We start from the raw sequence: 16,019 nt of genomic DNA on the forward strand, positions 1-16,019 counted from the left end.
CCCGCTCTCGTTATGGCGGGGGACGTGGCGGGGGAGACCCCTCGCGATGCTCCCACTACTCCTCCTCCACCTGCCCCCGTGTCCACTGCCCAAGCCTCTACCTCAACCGCCACTGCCGATCCACCTACCACCGCCCCTGCTTGGGCACCGGCGGTGGCGAGTACTGGGGAGACCTCCGCTGCTGCCATGTCCCTCGCCCCTTCTGATTCGGGGGGAGCCCTCCCAGCTGGTGGGAAGGGTCGGGGTGGGAAGAAGGGTAAGGGCCCCGCTAGAAAGGCCAGGCCCTCCATGGCGGAGACTGCCCCCACTGCCGCAGCCCCGCTACTGGCTGCAGCGTCCCTCCCCGCTGTTCCCTCCACCAGCTCTGCAGGTGTCCCTCCCCTGGCCCCCAGGGCGTACGCCCAGGTGGCGGCGGCCCCCCCGCCTGCCGCTGCTCCTCCGCTCGCCGCTTCCGCCAACATCTACAGCGGCCGGGGCCCCTTTCCCACTTTGACCAGGAAGCACGGCGTCCGTTGCCTCCTGGTGCCCGCCTTGCCCCACGTGGAGACCTACGTGCGGGCGTTGGCCAGGGTCGTGGGGCCTACGGCCATCGTGGCGGCCTCCAAAATGTACGGGAAGGTGGTCTTCTTCCTGGCATCGGAGGCTGCCGCCCAGGAGGTGGTAGAGACGGGCCTGGCGGTGGGGGGCGTGTTCGTCCCCCTGGAGCCGTTGGAAGACCTGGGGGTCCGCTTGATCTTGACCTCCGTCCCTCCCTTCCTGCTCAATGCCGCCCTGCTGCCCGCCCTTTCTGCCCTGGGACGCCCCATCTCTGTCATCAGCCCTCTCCCCTTGGGCTGCAAGGACCCCGCCTTCCGTCATGTTCTCTCGTTCCGCCGGCAAGTGCAGCTTCAACTGCCGCCGGCGGCGTGTGGCGGAGAGGCGCTCGAGGGGTCCTTTCTGGTCCCTTACCAGGGAGCCCACTACCGGGTGCATTACTCAACGGGGGAGGCCCGGTGCTACCTCTGCCGGGCGATGGGGCACGTCCGGAAGGACTGTCCCTTGGCCCAGCACGGAGGAGCGTCCGGGACCTCTGAGCAAGGTGCGGGCCCTGTCATCGCTGGTGCCCCTGGCTGCCCGGCACCAGAAGCTGCCTCTCCTCCTCCTTCTCGATCCACCTCTGTGGAGGAGGGTGTGGCGGGGCTACCGCCGGACGTGGGAGAGGGCTCATGCCAGGGGGAACCCTCCCTGGTTTCTGCTGTCCCACCACTGCCTCCCCGAGTCCCTGAGCCATTGCCCTTGCCCCCCGAGCCGACCCCTGTTAGCCGGCCCCCGGATGATTCCATGGAGGGCTGGTCCTTAGTGCAGGGGAAGTGGGGCAAGCGGAAGGCTCGAGTTTCCTTACATCCTTTGGATTCGGAGGCCCCCCAGAAGAGCAGGAAGGGGGGCACCGATGACGAGTCTTCTGCCTTGCCCCTTGATGACTCCCGTTGTGTGGTGCCAGCTGGGGATGCTGTGGCAGCACCAGAAGGTAACGCTGCCCCTCCTCCGGGGTCCCTTCCCGTGGATGCCCCCGAGGGAGCCTCTCTCGCCCCCTTCCCACTTGGCGCCTCTGAGAGCGCCGCGGTGGGTATCGCCTCGGGTGCTGGCGGGGAGGGCCCTGGGGTGTTGGACGGTGATCTCCCTCCCATCTACGCGGAGATCGAGGTCCTGGGTTTGACCCCGGTCACGCAGGGGGAGGACGACCCTCTGCCGGCGGGCCTCGATCTGGGTGAACTCACTACATCCTCCCTGCCCCTGGGTTCCCTTCCCCTACCTGCTGTTTCTGCTCCCACCTCTGAGGGTCCCCTGGAATCTTCCATCGACCTGGCTGCGGGTGGCACTCTGTTGACGGTCGCCGTGCCCCTTTGGCGACGGCCAGTGCCCCGCTGCCGAGCCCCGCTTCCCAGGGGGTGTCCCTCTTGGGTGTGGAGGACACGCCCTCCTTCCTCAACGGGGACCCCACTGACCACCATCTCTCTCTGGATGCCGAGGCTGCCGCACGTGCCACAGTGGCTGAGCCCGGCATCGTTAGGTGTCCCCTGCCCACTTCCCAGATCCTTGAGCCTGGCCAGGAGGAGCAACCTTCCGGCGTCTCAACTATGGAGGCTCCGGATCCTGCCTCTACCTCCTTCCCAGATTCTCTCCCTGATCCCCGCCCTACTCCTGTTGGCTCTATCCTTGTCCCCCCACCTCCTGTGATTCCAGTGCCACCCCTGGGAATACCTCCCAGGGAGCGGGTTCACTAGTTCTTTCCTGTCCCGACCCCCCAAGGGCTGCTGTTCTCCTTTCACCGCCCCTTCTTGAATCTGGGAGCGGGGCGGGTCATGTGGCGTCAGCCCATCTGCTGCCACGTTGGGGGTCTGCCCCCTGCCTACCCGCCTTGGTGGGCCACGGGGCTGTGATGGGGGCCCCACTGGGGGCCAGTCATCGATCAGTGATCCCACCCCCCCATGCGCTGGGGGAGGAGCTGCAGGAGTTCCTTGAGGACGTCCGTGGCTCCCGGAACAAAGTCCATCTTGCGCTCCAGCGGTGGGGGGATTTCCATCAGGTCCTCCGGGCCGCGAGGGCCCTCATGGGGGAGGGTAGGAGGACCGGGAAGCAGGCCGCGGTGGCCTACCGGGGGGTCCGTATCTTCCGTGACTCCTTACTCACCTTCGGGGTTGGTCACGGATTGCTGCGTGTCCTGCCGGAGGCCGTGGGCGTGTCTGCCAGCGAGGATCCCCCCCAGCCCTCCTCATGGCACCGATCGTCTTTGCCACCTTAAACACCCGAGGCTGTAGGATGGGTCTCCGCAGGAGCCAGGTGCTCTCCTTCCTCCGGAGGGGGGGTACTCTGTGGTTTTCCTGCAGGAGACCCATATGGATCCGGACGCTGAAGCTAGCTGGCGGCTGGAGTGGGGGGACGGGGCCTACTTTAGCCACTTCTCGGTCTGCGCGGCTGGAGTGGTGACCCTGTTCTCCCCCGACCTACTGCCCGAGGTGCTGGGGGTCGCCGAGGCTGTGCCGGGTCGCCTCCTGCACCTCTGGGTCCACATGGAGGGGCTTATGGTTAATCTCATCAACGTTTATGCCCCGACATCGGGCCCGGAGAGGCTATGTTTTTATCAGCAGGCGTCTGCGATCCTCGGCTCCCTGGATCCTCGTGAGTGCCTGGTCCTGGGAGGGGATTTTAACACCACCCTCGAGGAACGGGACCACTCGGGGACCAAGCAGTGCCCGGCCGCCGCAGACATCCTCCGGGAGATCGTCGACCGCCACTCCCTGGTGGACGTCTGGCGCGACCACCACTCTGACGACGTCTCAACGTTCACCTTCGTCCGGGTGGAGGCCCATCGGTCGTGCCACTCCCGGCTGGACCGTATTTACTTGTCGCGTTTCCACCTTTCACAGGCCCAATCCTCCAGCGTTCGGCCGGCCCACTTTTCGGATCACCACCTTGCCACCGTGACGACCTCTCTTTGCGCGGAGAGGCCGGGGCCGGCCTATTGGCACTTTAATAATAGTTTGCTGGAGGAGCGGGCTTCGTGGCGTCCTTCCAGGAGTTCTGGCTGGCCTGGCGAGGGCAGAGGCGTGCCTTTTCCTCGGTGCGGCGGTGGTGGGATCTGAGGAAGATGCGCGCCCGGCTCTTCTGCCGTGACTACACTCTGGGTGCTAGCCAACGGAGGAATGCGGCGATAGGGCAGTTGGAGCTGGAGGTCTTGGAGCTGGAGAGGCGTCTGGCCATCAACCCCAAGGATCCATCCCTCTGCGGAGCTTGCCGGGGGAAGCGGGAGGAGCTCCGGGCCCTAGAAGACCATCGATTCTACATTGTTCGATTCTACATCCACCTCCTTCGGGAGATGGATCGCGGCTCCCGCTTCTTCTACGCCCTGTAGAAAAGGAGGGGGGCCAAGAAGCACATCACCTGCCTCCTGGCAGAGGACGGCACCCCCATCACGGATCAGGCGGAGATGTGCGAGAGGGCCAGGGCCTTCTACGCCACTCTTTTCTCCCCGGATCCGACCGATCCTAACGCTTGCAGAGTGCTCTGGGATGGGCTCCTGACGGTCAGCATGGGCGACCGGGACCGGCTAGAACTGCCTCTCACTCTGGCCGAGTTCTCGGAAGCCCTCCGTCGCATGCCCACCAATAAATCTCCAGGCATGGACGGGCTGACCGTTGAGTTCTACCGCGTGTTCTGGGACGTTCTCGGCCCAGACCTGGTCACCGAGGCTTTGCAGAGCGGGCCGAGGCTTTGCAGAGCGGGGTCCTCCCTCTCTCGTGCAGGCGAGCCGTGCTGGCCTTATTGCCGAAGATGGGGGACCTCTGCGACTTACGGAATTAGCGTCCCGTCTCGCTCCTCAGCACGGACTACAAAATTGTTGCGAAGGCCATCTCGATGCGGCTAGGGTCCGTGCTGGCGGACGTGGTCCATCCAGACCAGACCTACACCGTCCCGGGCCGCACCATCTTTGATAACTTGTATCTGGTCCAGGACCTTCTGGAATTGGGGTGTAGGGATGGTCTGTCGTTCGCTCTTGTCCCTGGATCAGGAGAAGGCGTTCGACCAGATGGATCACGGGTATCTCCTGGGCACTCTGCGAGCGTTCTGCTTCGGACCCCTGTTTGTGGGTTTTCTCCAGGTGCTGTACGCTTCTGCGGAGTGTCTGGTCAGGCTCAACTGGACCCTGACCGAGCCGGTCAGCTTCGGGTGGGGAGTGCGGCAGGGGTGCCCCCTCTCGGGCCAGCTGTACGCTCTGGCGATCGAGCCCTTCCTCTGTCTCCTCCGCAAGAGGTTGATGGGGTTGGTGCTTTGGGAGCTGGGGCTGCGGCTGGTCCTGTCGGCGTACACTGACGATGTGCTCCTCGTGGTCCAGGACCCGGGCGACTTGGCGCGGGTGGAGGCTTGCCAGGCTGTGTACTCGGCGGCCTCCTCCGCCCGGGTCAGCTGGGTCAAGAGCTCTGGCCTGGTGGTCGAGGACGGGTGGCGGGCGAGCTCCCTCCCACCCACGCTTCAGGCCATCCGGTGGAGCGCAGGTCCGCTGCTCTATCTCGGCGTTTACCTTTCTGCCAAGCATCCGTCTCCGCCGGAGAACTGGCAGGATTTGCAGGGCAGGGAGACGGAGTGGCTCCCAAAATGGACAGGACTACTCTGGTGCCTCTCCCTTCGGGGGAGGGCACTGGTGCTTAATCAACTGGTCCTGTCCATGCTCTGGTACCGGCTCAACACCCGGCCCCGTTTTTCCTGGCCAACCTTCGAATGGCGATTCTGGAGTTCTTTTGGCCAGGGACGCACTGGGTCTCTGCAGGGATCCTCCACTTGCCCCTGGAGGAGCGGGGGCAGAGCCTGAAATGCCTACGCGCTCAGGTCCATGTCTTCCGCCTCCAGGCCCTGCAGAGGCTCCTGTTTGGTGCGGGTAGTCCGGCGTGGAGCGTATTGGCGCACGCCTTCTTCCGCCGCTTCCGAGGGCTCCGATACGACCGGCAGCTCTTTTACCTCCATCCGAGAGGTCTTCCGCGAGACATCTCCAGGCTGTCGGTCTTCTACCAAGACCTCCTCCGGACCTGGAAGCTCTTTTCAACGACCAGATCCGTGGCGGCCACCGTGGGGGTTGACCTCCTCGCGGAGACCCTGCTACACAATCCCCAGCTTCGTGTGCAGGTGGCGGAGTCCCCCACGGTGTGCCAGAGGCTGGTCTCGGCGGGAGTCACCAGGGTCGGAGACCTCCTGGAGTACGACTGGGGAGACTGGCTGGATCCTCTGACGCTAGCTCAGCACATGGGGCTCTCCAGACCTCGTACTCCCCAGCGCGTACTTCAGGAGGTGAAGGCTGATTTACTGCTTGCTGCTCGGGCTTACCTGGACCGGGTCCTGCGAGAGGGCACGCCTTGCCCACCCTCCACCCCAGGCCCCGTGGACATTTTTATCGGGCCCCTGCCCCGTGGACCCAATCGGCCCCCTCACCCTTTCACTGCCAGCCGGCTGCATGATCTGCAGCCGCTTTTGTTCCAGACCGCGGCACGGAAACTTCTGTATTCGCTCGTACTCCATACCCTTCACTACCTCACCCTCGCGTCCCGCCCCGATACCAAATGGCGGGACCTCCTGCCGCCTCTCGAGGGTGAGGAGCCCCGGTGGGCCAGCTTGTACTCTGCCTTGGTCCCAAGGCCCGCCGGGGATATCAGTTGGCGGCTCCTTCACGGAGCCGTGAGCATGGGCATGTACTTGGCGTGGTTCACGTCTGTCCCTAGCACCTGCCTTTTCTGTGGTGAGAAGGAGACCTTGGCGCACGTTTATTTGGAGTGCGCCAGGTTGCAGCCCCTGTTCTGGCTCCTCCTGAATATTTTCCTGCGTTTTTGGTTGCACTTTTCCCCTCACCTTTTTATCTACACACTCCCCATCCGTGGTCCCACGAAGTCGTGGGATCTCCTTCTCAACCTCCTCTTGGCCCTGGCCAAACTGGCCATCTACAACACCAGGGAGAGGAGGTTGGCCGACGGGATTTCCTGCGACTGTAGGGCCTATTTCCGTTCCTCTGTCTGCTCATGCATCCGGGCAGAGTTCCTCTGGGCGGCGTCCACTGGCTCCCTTAACGCCTTCGAGGAGCAGTGGGCGTTGTCCGGGGTTCTCTGCTCGGTGTCCCCATCAGGTTCCCTTAGTTTAGCCCTATGACCTCACTCCCGATCCTGTTTTTTCATTAGTTGTCCCCCGTAATTACTTGGTGTCCCAGACCTGTGGGTCCTCCCCTTAGGCTGGGGGGAGGCCCTTTAGAAGTGGGCGGGCTATGCCCGCCCACCCCCGCTGGATGCCAATAGGACCAGACTCCTGCACCCCACTGGCCTGGGTCTGTCACACTATGTACCAGTATTTCAAATGTGTTTGCTCCTGGGTAACAACAACAAGAGACTTTACATCCACATCTATACTATAAAACTGAGATACTGTTGATTTAAACTCTCTCTAGTGTACAGAACTTAAGCTGTGATTTTGTTTAATTCTTAGGTAATCAACTTTGATTAGTCCACTATTACTTATAATCACTTAAAATCTATCTTTCTGTACCTAATCTGTTTTACATTTTTCAACCTAACAGCACATTGTTTGAAATGTAAAAGGGAAATCTGCTCAGGAACAAAGGCTGGTGCATTGTCCTCTCCACATTGAGGGAGAACAATGGTCTCAAGTTGCAGTGGGGAAGATCTAGGTTGGATATTAGAAAACACTATTTCACTAGGAGAGTGATGAAGCAGTGGAATGTGTTACCTAGGGAAGTGGTGGAATCTCCATCCTTAGTGATTTTAAGGCCCAGCTTGACAAACCTTGGCTGAGATGACTTAGTTGACCTCCTGAGGTCCACTAGATGACCTCCTGAGGTCTCTTGCAACCCTAGTCTTCTATAATTCTATGATTCTATGAGAGGCAGACTTTTGATCAGGGCATGATAGTATAAGTCTGCGGTCCCAGGCTGGAGATCTGGGGTGAGCTGGCTGGAGCCTCTGTATTGTTGGATCATGAGTGGTTAGTGAAAACACTTATGTAAGTACAGATGGTTCTGTCCCTGTCTGCGAAAGGCTGTGTAAATGGAAGATCTGAGATGACTGCACCTTGTCAGAGTCTCACAGTGCGAGAAGGGGCCTAGACTGGTTTAGCAGAGGGTTTGAAGGTAACTCCATTCCAGGCTGCACCTGGGAAAATCCATCACATCCACAAAACAAACAGGTCTGGCTAGACCAAGAGTTCATTTCCCTCTTGTCATGTGCTCAGTTAGTGATGGAGAGACCGGGGTTATGGCAGGGAAATCAGGACTGGTGCATTCTGTCTGTCATTCTCTGTGTGACCTTTCCCAATTCACATCTCCCTGTGCCTCAGCTGACCTATCTGTATGATGAGGATGCATTCATAGTGATTTTCCTCTGCTACGTATTTTGAATCAACTATAATTTTTAAATATACACAAGTGCACAGAGCAGCCAATTCCTCTTTGACTCAGTGGAGAGCCCAAGAGTTCTCATCTCCCTTTGGGAAGGACTCTTAATTATTGTTTACTCCTATAGCTGGATAAAGAACACAGAAGAACAGAAAGGGAATGAAAATATTGGCTAGAGTGCTTCTGTATCCAGTCTGTTTCCATTTAGATGACCCTTCTCCCCTAGAGGCTGGATGAACCTGCACGGGGATTGCACAGAGCTACAATATAAAGAGTGCACATCTCTGTGTCAGCTCTCAGTATGGGATGCTGCTGCAGATGCTGGAGTGAGAGAGGTGTGGGAACCGGCTACCTGAGGGGGATTCCCAGGGAAGACGCTTCCTTCTCAGTATTCACAGGTACCATCTCCTGCTGAGGAGCTCACCTACCTGACAAACCTAATAGAACATGGGTGTTCTGGGATAGAGATTAGGTCTGTGATCCTTTCCGCTCTGCGCAACCATTAAATACCCTAGGACTCTGGACAGAGGTGGTGAGTTCACTCTAGTATCACTGGCCAAATTGTCCCTCTTTGCTGCCCTCTCCATGCAGGGCTGGCTTTAGGCACCAGCCCTCCAAGCATGTGCTTGGGGCAGCACTTTCTAAGGGGCGGCAAACCGGCTCCCCCCTTTTTTTTCTTTTAATGCTTGGAGTGACAAAAAGCCACTCACCTTGTCAGCGCATGAGCCAGGATCCGCGCCCCCTGCCCAGCCCGGCGGCGCCCTGCACAGCCCACTCAAGCAGAGAAATGCTGCACCGTCCTGGGAATACTCAGAGCTGCAACTTCAGCAGGACCCCTCCCCCCTTCTTACATCTCGGGCCCCGATTCCCTCCCTCCCCGGCTCCTCACACACTCCGGGAGCCCCTCTTGCAGCCACAGCCCGGGCTCGGCTCTACCTCCCTCCCCAGCTCCTCACACTCTCTGGGAGCCCCTCTCACCACCGCTGCAGCCCATGCTCGGCTCCAGGGCCTGGGCTGTAGCGGCGAGACGGGCTCCCGGGGTGTGTGAGGAGCCGGGGAGGGAGGGAAGCGGGTCCCCTGGAGCCAAGCCCAGGCTGTGGCGGCGAGAGGGGATCCTGGAGTGTGTGAGGAGGTGAGGGGCTGGCTGGGCTCATTGGAGCTGAGCAGGTAGCCCCGCAGCCAGAGATCCTCGTCTTACCACCCGACGAGGCTGGGCCAGGGCGTGGTGAGGCTGAAGATTAGCATGTTCGGGGGGCTCTCCAGGTGCCCGGCCACCAGCATGTCGAGAGTGAGGGCAGTGAACATGAACTGATCCACCTTGGCCACCAGCAGCACCACAAAGCCCAGGGAGGGGGCCGTGTTCTCCGTGCCGCCCCACAGCTGCACTGCCACTTCGACGTACTCCCGCTCCACGCCACCCAGCAGCTCCACCTGCATGGGGATGGAGCCACGGCTGGGCCAGAGCTCAGCTGCCGTGTGCTGGTAGCGGATCCCACATTTGAGGGTGAGGAGCCTAGTGCTGGGGCGGCTGGGGTGTGGGTGCGGGGGGAGAGAGATCAGTGCTGGGGTGGCAGGGGGGGACTGGTGAGCGGGGGTGTGGGGGGCAGCCAAAAATGTTTTTACTTGGGGAGGCAAAAAACCTAGAGCCAGCCCTGCCTCCATGCCAAGCTGATGACTTCCAGCCCCAATATGTCTGTATTTCAGTGACACAGTGGATTCTTCAGCATGAAAGGTGTTAGTAGACGTCCAATACAAGGCCAAATTCGGAGGCCATGGACCAGAGTTTGCTCAGGCCCCACCAAGGCAAAAGCATCCTTGGAGTTAGAACTCAGAAAAGACCTCAGGAGCTAGATGTGTGCTAATACACAGAGAGTGTCGCCTCCTATTCTTGAATTAAAGGGCTTGACTGTTAACGAGTGAGGGGGATTGGAACTGTTACCTTTATTTAATTTGCTGGAAAGCATAGAGGTGATAGTGTTCCTCACTGGAATAATTATTAAATTTTTTCTACATGGGCAAGACAAGTTTTCTCCTAGCTTTATTAATTAAGTTAGTTAAAGTGTTATGCCTGAAACTTTCAAAAAACAATACAGCCAGAAGCAGAAACCCGGTATGGGAATTTTCAGTCCAAACAGTGACAGTTTGGTAAACTTATAAGCAATTGAAAATAAGGTCTTCAAATTGAACATGTCAGACTGTCCTAACTAAAAGTAGTGCCACCATCACTATGTAGAATGGCCAATCCTAAGAAAATAAGAACATAAGAATGGTCTTAATGGGTCAGACCAAGGGCCAATCTAGCCTAGTATCCTCTCTTCTAACAGTGGCCAGTGCCAGATGCTCCAGAAGGAATGAACAGAACAGGCAATCATCAAGTGATCCATCTCCTGTCGTTTATTCCCAGCCTCTGGCAAACAGAGGTTAGGGACATCTTCCCTGCCGCTCTTGGCTAATAGCCATTGTTGGACCTATCCTCCATGAATTTATCTAGTTCTTTTTTGAACCCTTTTATTTCTTGGCCTTCAAAACATCCTCTGGCAAAGTGTCCACAGGTTTGTGCATTGTGTAAAAAAATACTTTATTTGTTTTAAACCTGCTGCCTATACATTTCATTTGGTCACCCCTAGTTCTTGTGTTATGAGAAGGAGTAAACTATCTACTTTCTCTACACCAATCATGAGTTTACACACCTCAGGCATATCCTCCCTTAGTTGTCTCTTTTCCAAGCTGAAAAGTCCCAGTGTTATTCATCTCTCATCACACAGAAACGCTTCGTAATAATTTTTGTTGCCGGTTTTGTGAACCTTTTCCAATTCCAGTATATCTTTTTATGAGAGGGGGTGACCATATCCTCTCACAATATACAAGATGTGGGCGTACCATGGATTTATATACAGACAGTATGATATTTTCTGTCTTATTATCTATCCCTTTCTTATTTATTCTCAACATTCTCTTTGCTTTTTTGACTGCAGCTGGACACTGAGTGGATTTTTTCAGAAAACTGTCCAAAATGACTCCAAGATCTCTTTCTTGAATGGTAACAGGTAATTTAGCCCCCATCATTTTATATGTGTAGTAGAGATTATGCTTTCCAATGTGCATTACTCTGCAATTATCAATATTTAATTTCTTCTGCCATTTGGTTGCCCAGTCATGCAGTTTAGAGAGATCCTTTAATTGTTCTTCGCATTTTGCCTGGGTCTTTAGAATCTTCAGAAATTTTGTATCATCTGCAAATTTTGCCACCTCACTGTTTACCCCTTTTTCCAGATCATTTATGAATATGTTGAATAGGACTGGTCCCAGAACAGACATCTGGGGGACACCACTATTTACCTCTCTCCATTGTGAAAACTGACCATTTACAACATTTATACTATTCTTTGTTTCCTATCTTTTAGCCAGCTACCAATCCATGAGAGCACCTCTCCCTTATTCTGTGGCAGTTTAAGAGCCTTTGGTGAAGGAACTTGTCAAAGGCTTTATGAAAATCTAAGTACCCTATATCCACCAGATCTCCCTTATCCACATGCTTATTAACCCGATCAAAGAATTCTAATAGATTGATGAGGCGCGATTTCCCTTTACAAAACACATGCTCACTCTTCCCAAACAAATTCAGTATATCTACATGTCTGACAATATTGTTCTTTATTATAGTTTCAACCACTTTGCCCGGCACTGAAGTCAAGCTTACCAGACTGTAACTGCTGGGGACACCTCTAGAGCCCTTTTTAAAAAATTGGCATCACATTAGCTATGTTCCAGTCATCTGGTACAGAAGCTTATAGTTTCTCCATAATGACATTATTAACCCCAGTTCTCTCAGCTTCTCATCGTAAGTCTTGAGCACCAGCCCCCTAATCATTTCCGTTACCCTCCACTGGACTCTCTCCAATTTGTCCACATCCTTTCTGCAGAGGCGGGACCAAAACTGGATGTAATACTCCAGTTGTGGTCTTACCAGTGCTGAATAGGGGAGAATAATCATTTCCTTCAATCTGCTGGCAATGCTTCTATTAATACAGCCCAATAAGCTGTAAGCCTTCTTGGAAACTAGAGCACGCTGCGGACTCCTATCCAGATTCTCAACCACTGTAATCCCTGGGTCCTTTTCTGCGGAACTGCTGCTTAGCCAGCTTGTAGCAGTGCATGGGATTCTTCCTTCCTAAGTGCAGGACTCTGCACTTGTCTTTGTTGAACCTCATCAGATTTCTTTTAGCCCAATCCTCCAATTTGTCTAGGTCACTCTGGACCCTATCCCTACCCTCCAGTGTATCTACCTCTCCCCCATCTTAGTTTCATCTGCAAACTTTCAGAGGGTGCAATTAATCCTATCATCCAGACCATTGATAAAGGTGTTGAACCGCTTCATACCGGTTGCCAGCTAGACATAGAGCCGCTGATCACCGCCCACTGAGCCCGACAATCTAACCAGATTTCTATCCACCTTATAGTCAATTAATCTATTAATCCATACTTTTTTATCTTGCTGGCAAGAATACTGTTGGAGATTATATCAAAAGCTTTCCTAAAGTCAAGATATATCATGTCCACTGCTTTCCCCATATCCACAGAACCAGCTATCTCATCATAGAAGGCAATCATGTTGGTCAGGCATGACTTGCCCTTGGTCAATTCATGTTGATTGTTCCTGATCACCTCTCTCTCTCCAAGTGCTTCAGAACTGATTCCTTGAGGACCTACTCCACGATTTTTCAAGGGAGTGAGGGGAGGCTGACTGGCCTGTAGTTCCCTGGAGCCTTTTTCCAGCCATCCAGGACCTCCTCCAATCATTATGAGCTTTCAAAGATAATAGCCAATGGCTCTGCAGACAAATCAATCAGCTACTCTAAGACTCTCAGATGCAGTTCATCCGGCACCACAGACTTGTTGTCTTCCAGCTTTTCTAAATAGTCCTGAACCACTTCTTTCTCCACAGAGGGCTGGTCACCTCCTCCCCATGCTGTGCTGCCCAGTGCAGTAGTCTGGGAGATGACCTTGTTCGTGAAGACAGGGGCAAAAAAATCATTGAGTACATTAGCTTTTTCTACATCCTTTGTCACTAGGTTGCCTACCCCATTTGGTAAGGGGCCCACATTTTTTCTGACCTTCTTCTTGTTCGTAACATACCTGAAGAAACTCTACTGGTTACTCTTAACATATCTTGCTAGCTGCAACTCCAAGTGTGATTTGGCCTTCCTGATTTCACTCCTGCATACCTGAGAAATATTTTTCTATTCTTCACTGGTCATTTGTCCAAGCTTCCACTTCTTTTTATCTCTTCTTTGTGTTTAAGATCAGCAAGGATTTCACTATTCAGCCAAGCTGGCTGCCCACCATATTTACTATTCTTTCTTCACATCGGGGTGGTTTGTTCCTGCAGCCTCAATAAGGATTCTTTAAAATACAGCCAGATTCCCTGGACTCCTATTTCCCTCATGTTATTCTCCCGTTATACATTCAAGTTATTATGGTGTCTTTAAAAAGTTTCCAAGCAGCTTGCAGGGATTTCACTTTTGGCACTCTAACCTTTCATTTCTGTTTAACTAACCTACTCATTTTTGTGTAGTTCCCCTTTCTAAAATTGAAATGTGCTCAACTTATTATTACATCAAGAATTGCCTCTCCTCATGTGGGTTCCCAGAATAGCTGCTCCCAGAAGCATCCTGTCCTCAGGTGACATGTACCCAGTCAATGTGGGGATAGTTGAAATCCCCCATTATCAATTAGTTTTTTTATTTTAATAGTCTGTTTAATTGCCCTGAGTATTTCATAGTCTCGGTCACAATCCTGCTCAGGCTGTCTAGTATACCCCTACCGCTGTATTCTTATTATAAGACATGAAATTTCTATCTATAGAGATTCTGTGGTACAATTTGATTCAGTTAAGATTTTTACTTCATTTGATTGTACACTTTCTTTCACATATAGCACTACTTCCCCGCCAGCACGACCTCTTCTGTCCTTCCAATATATTAGTACCCTTGTATCACGGTGTCCCATTGATTATCCTCATTCCAACAAGTTGCTGTGATGCCTCTTATATCAATATCCTCATGTGATATGAGGCACTCTAGTTTGCCCATTTTGTTATTTAGAATTTTAGCATTGGTGTATAAGCATTTTAAAATCTTGAGTCCTTTTAACTGTCTATCATTACAGGATGTAATTAAATGGGATACTTTTTCATTTGACTGTTTCTCATGAAATCCTGCCTGTATTTTATCATTTTCCATCTTCTCGTCCTCAGTAAGGCTTAGAGAATCTCCATTAATAGATCAGACCCTTAGGGATGTCTTTGTCTGAACCACGTTCCTCTGCACCTGTCGGCTTTCCCCGAACTCTTATTTTAAAAACTTCTCTATGACCTTTTTAGTTTTAAGTCCCAGCAATCTGTTTCCATTTCAGTTCAGGTGGAGCACATCCTTCCTGTATAGACTCCTCCTTTCCTAAAAGTGTCCCCATTTGTGAATCCCTTTTAGCTAAACATTTTAATCCAATAATGGCTGAGCGACAGAGTGGGGATTCAGTCTTGACAGGAACAATATGGATAAACAGTATGCAGAAACATGTTTCCTGCTGGTGCCTATTAAGGTTTCTCAGACTATGACATGTAGGAGTTAGTGATGCAAGGGGCACCTTAAAATTTGGAATTGGCATTAGTAGGATCTGTTGCTCCTAATTCATTTCTCTGAATAATTACAATGTCATTTTTCAGTGTGTGAAGAGCGACCAATCTGCTTCACCCATGGGAAGAGCCTCCCGTTAGCATAGGAAGTAGTGTCTCACATTAACATTGTCTCTCCTTCCAGGCATTTGTACGGCGACCATCACCTGAGAGACTGGGAACATACAGAAAGTTTGGGGAACGTACAGTACATGCAGGAGAGATCGTTCTGCTTTAGAACTGGTCACCTTCTCCCCTACTGCATGTCAGATTCCAACACAACCAACTTCACCAACCCCTCCATCTTCATCCTGCTGGGCATTCCTGGCCTGGAGGCTGCCTACGTCTGGATCTCCATCCTCTTCTGCACCATGTATGTCACAGCAATCTTGGGGAACTTCACCATCCTGTTCACTGTGAAGACAGAGCCGAGTCTCCATGGGCCCATGTACTATTTCCTTTGCATGCTGGCCATCACCGACTTGGTTGAATCTACGTCCATTGTACCCAAAATGCTGAGCATCTTCTGGTTCAATTCCAGAGAGATAGATTTCAGATCTTGCCTCACCCAGCTGTATTTCATTCACTGTTTCTCAGGGATGGAGTCTGGGATCTTCGTGGCCATGGCTTTCGATCGCTACGTGGCCATCTGTGATCCCCTGAGACATTCCACCCTCCTAACAAAGTCCATTGTGGCTAAGATTGGTCTGGCCATGATGCTGCGCAGCAGCATTGTTGTACTGCCATATCCCTTCCTGGTAAGGCAGTGGCCTTATTGCAGAACCAACATCATCCCCCAGCCGTACTGCGCACACATAGCCGTGGTGAAGCTGGCCTGCGCTGACACCCGCATCAGTAGCTACTATGGCCTCTTTGTGGTATTCTGTGTGATGGGTCTGGATGCGATCTTCATTGCCCTGTCTTACACCCAGATCCTCAGGGCCATCTTCAGCCTCCCCACAAAGGATGCCCGGATCAAGACTTTTGGGACCTGCATCTCCCACCTTTGTTCCATCTTAGCCTTTTACATCCCAAGTCTCTTCTTCTCCCTCATATACCGATTTGTTCAGAATGTGCCCCTGCATTTCCACGTCCTTATTGCCAACATTTACCTCTTGATGCCCCCTGTGCTAAATCCCATCATCTACAGGGTGAGGACCAAACAGATCTGGGACAGGCTGCTCCGGCTCTTTACTTGTAAAGGGACCTAAAATTTTCTCCTAGTGCTCTGGCTCTCAGACCTCCAAGCAGAGCTGGCTGGTGATGTGGTGCTGGAGAGTCAGAGAGACGTTAAATCCTTTTCTGACCTTAGTATGCTGTTTTGGTGTAGAAAATTAGGGAATTGGTCTATAAACTATTCATAGAGTTGACACCTTTCTAATCGTTGGTAAATGCTCCACCTCTTCAGCTGTGGCCCAAGCC

General features: G+C 53.6%; 1 protein-coding gene across 1 annotated transcript; it reads left to right on the forward strand.

The window, feature by feature from the left end:
• Positions 1-14,860: 14,860 nt before the first annotated feature.
• Positions 14,861-15,808, forward strand: LOC127051020 (olfactory receptor 52R1-like). Its single transcript, XM_050952854.1, has one exon. It carries the CDS (start codon positions 14,861-14,863, stop codon positions 15,806-15,808), a length of 948 nt encoding a protein of 315 aa, XP_050808811.1.
• Positions 15,809-16,019: the final 211 nt, after the last annotated feature.

This window comes from Gopherus flavomarginatus, chromosome 1 (genome assembly GCF_025201925.1).
Source record: "Gopherus flavomarginatus isolate rGopFla2 chromosome 1, rGopFla2.mat.asm, whole genome shotgun sequence".
In the NCBI taxonomy this organism is placed as follows: domain Eukaryota; kingdom Metazoa; phylum Chordata; order Testudines; family Testudinidae; genus Gopherus; species Gopherus flavomarginatus.

Excerpts from the sequence above, each read along its gene's own strand:
- LOC127051020 (XM_050952854.1), top strand. The coding sequence starts at position 14,861 with ATGTCAGATTCCAACACAACCAACTTCACCAACCCCTCCATCTTCATC.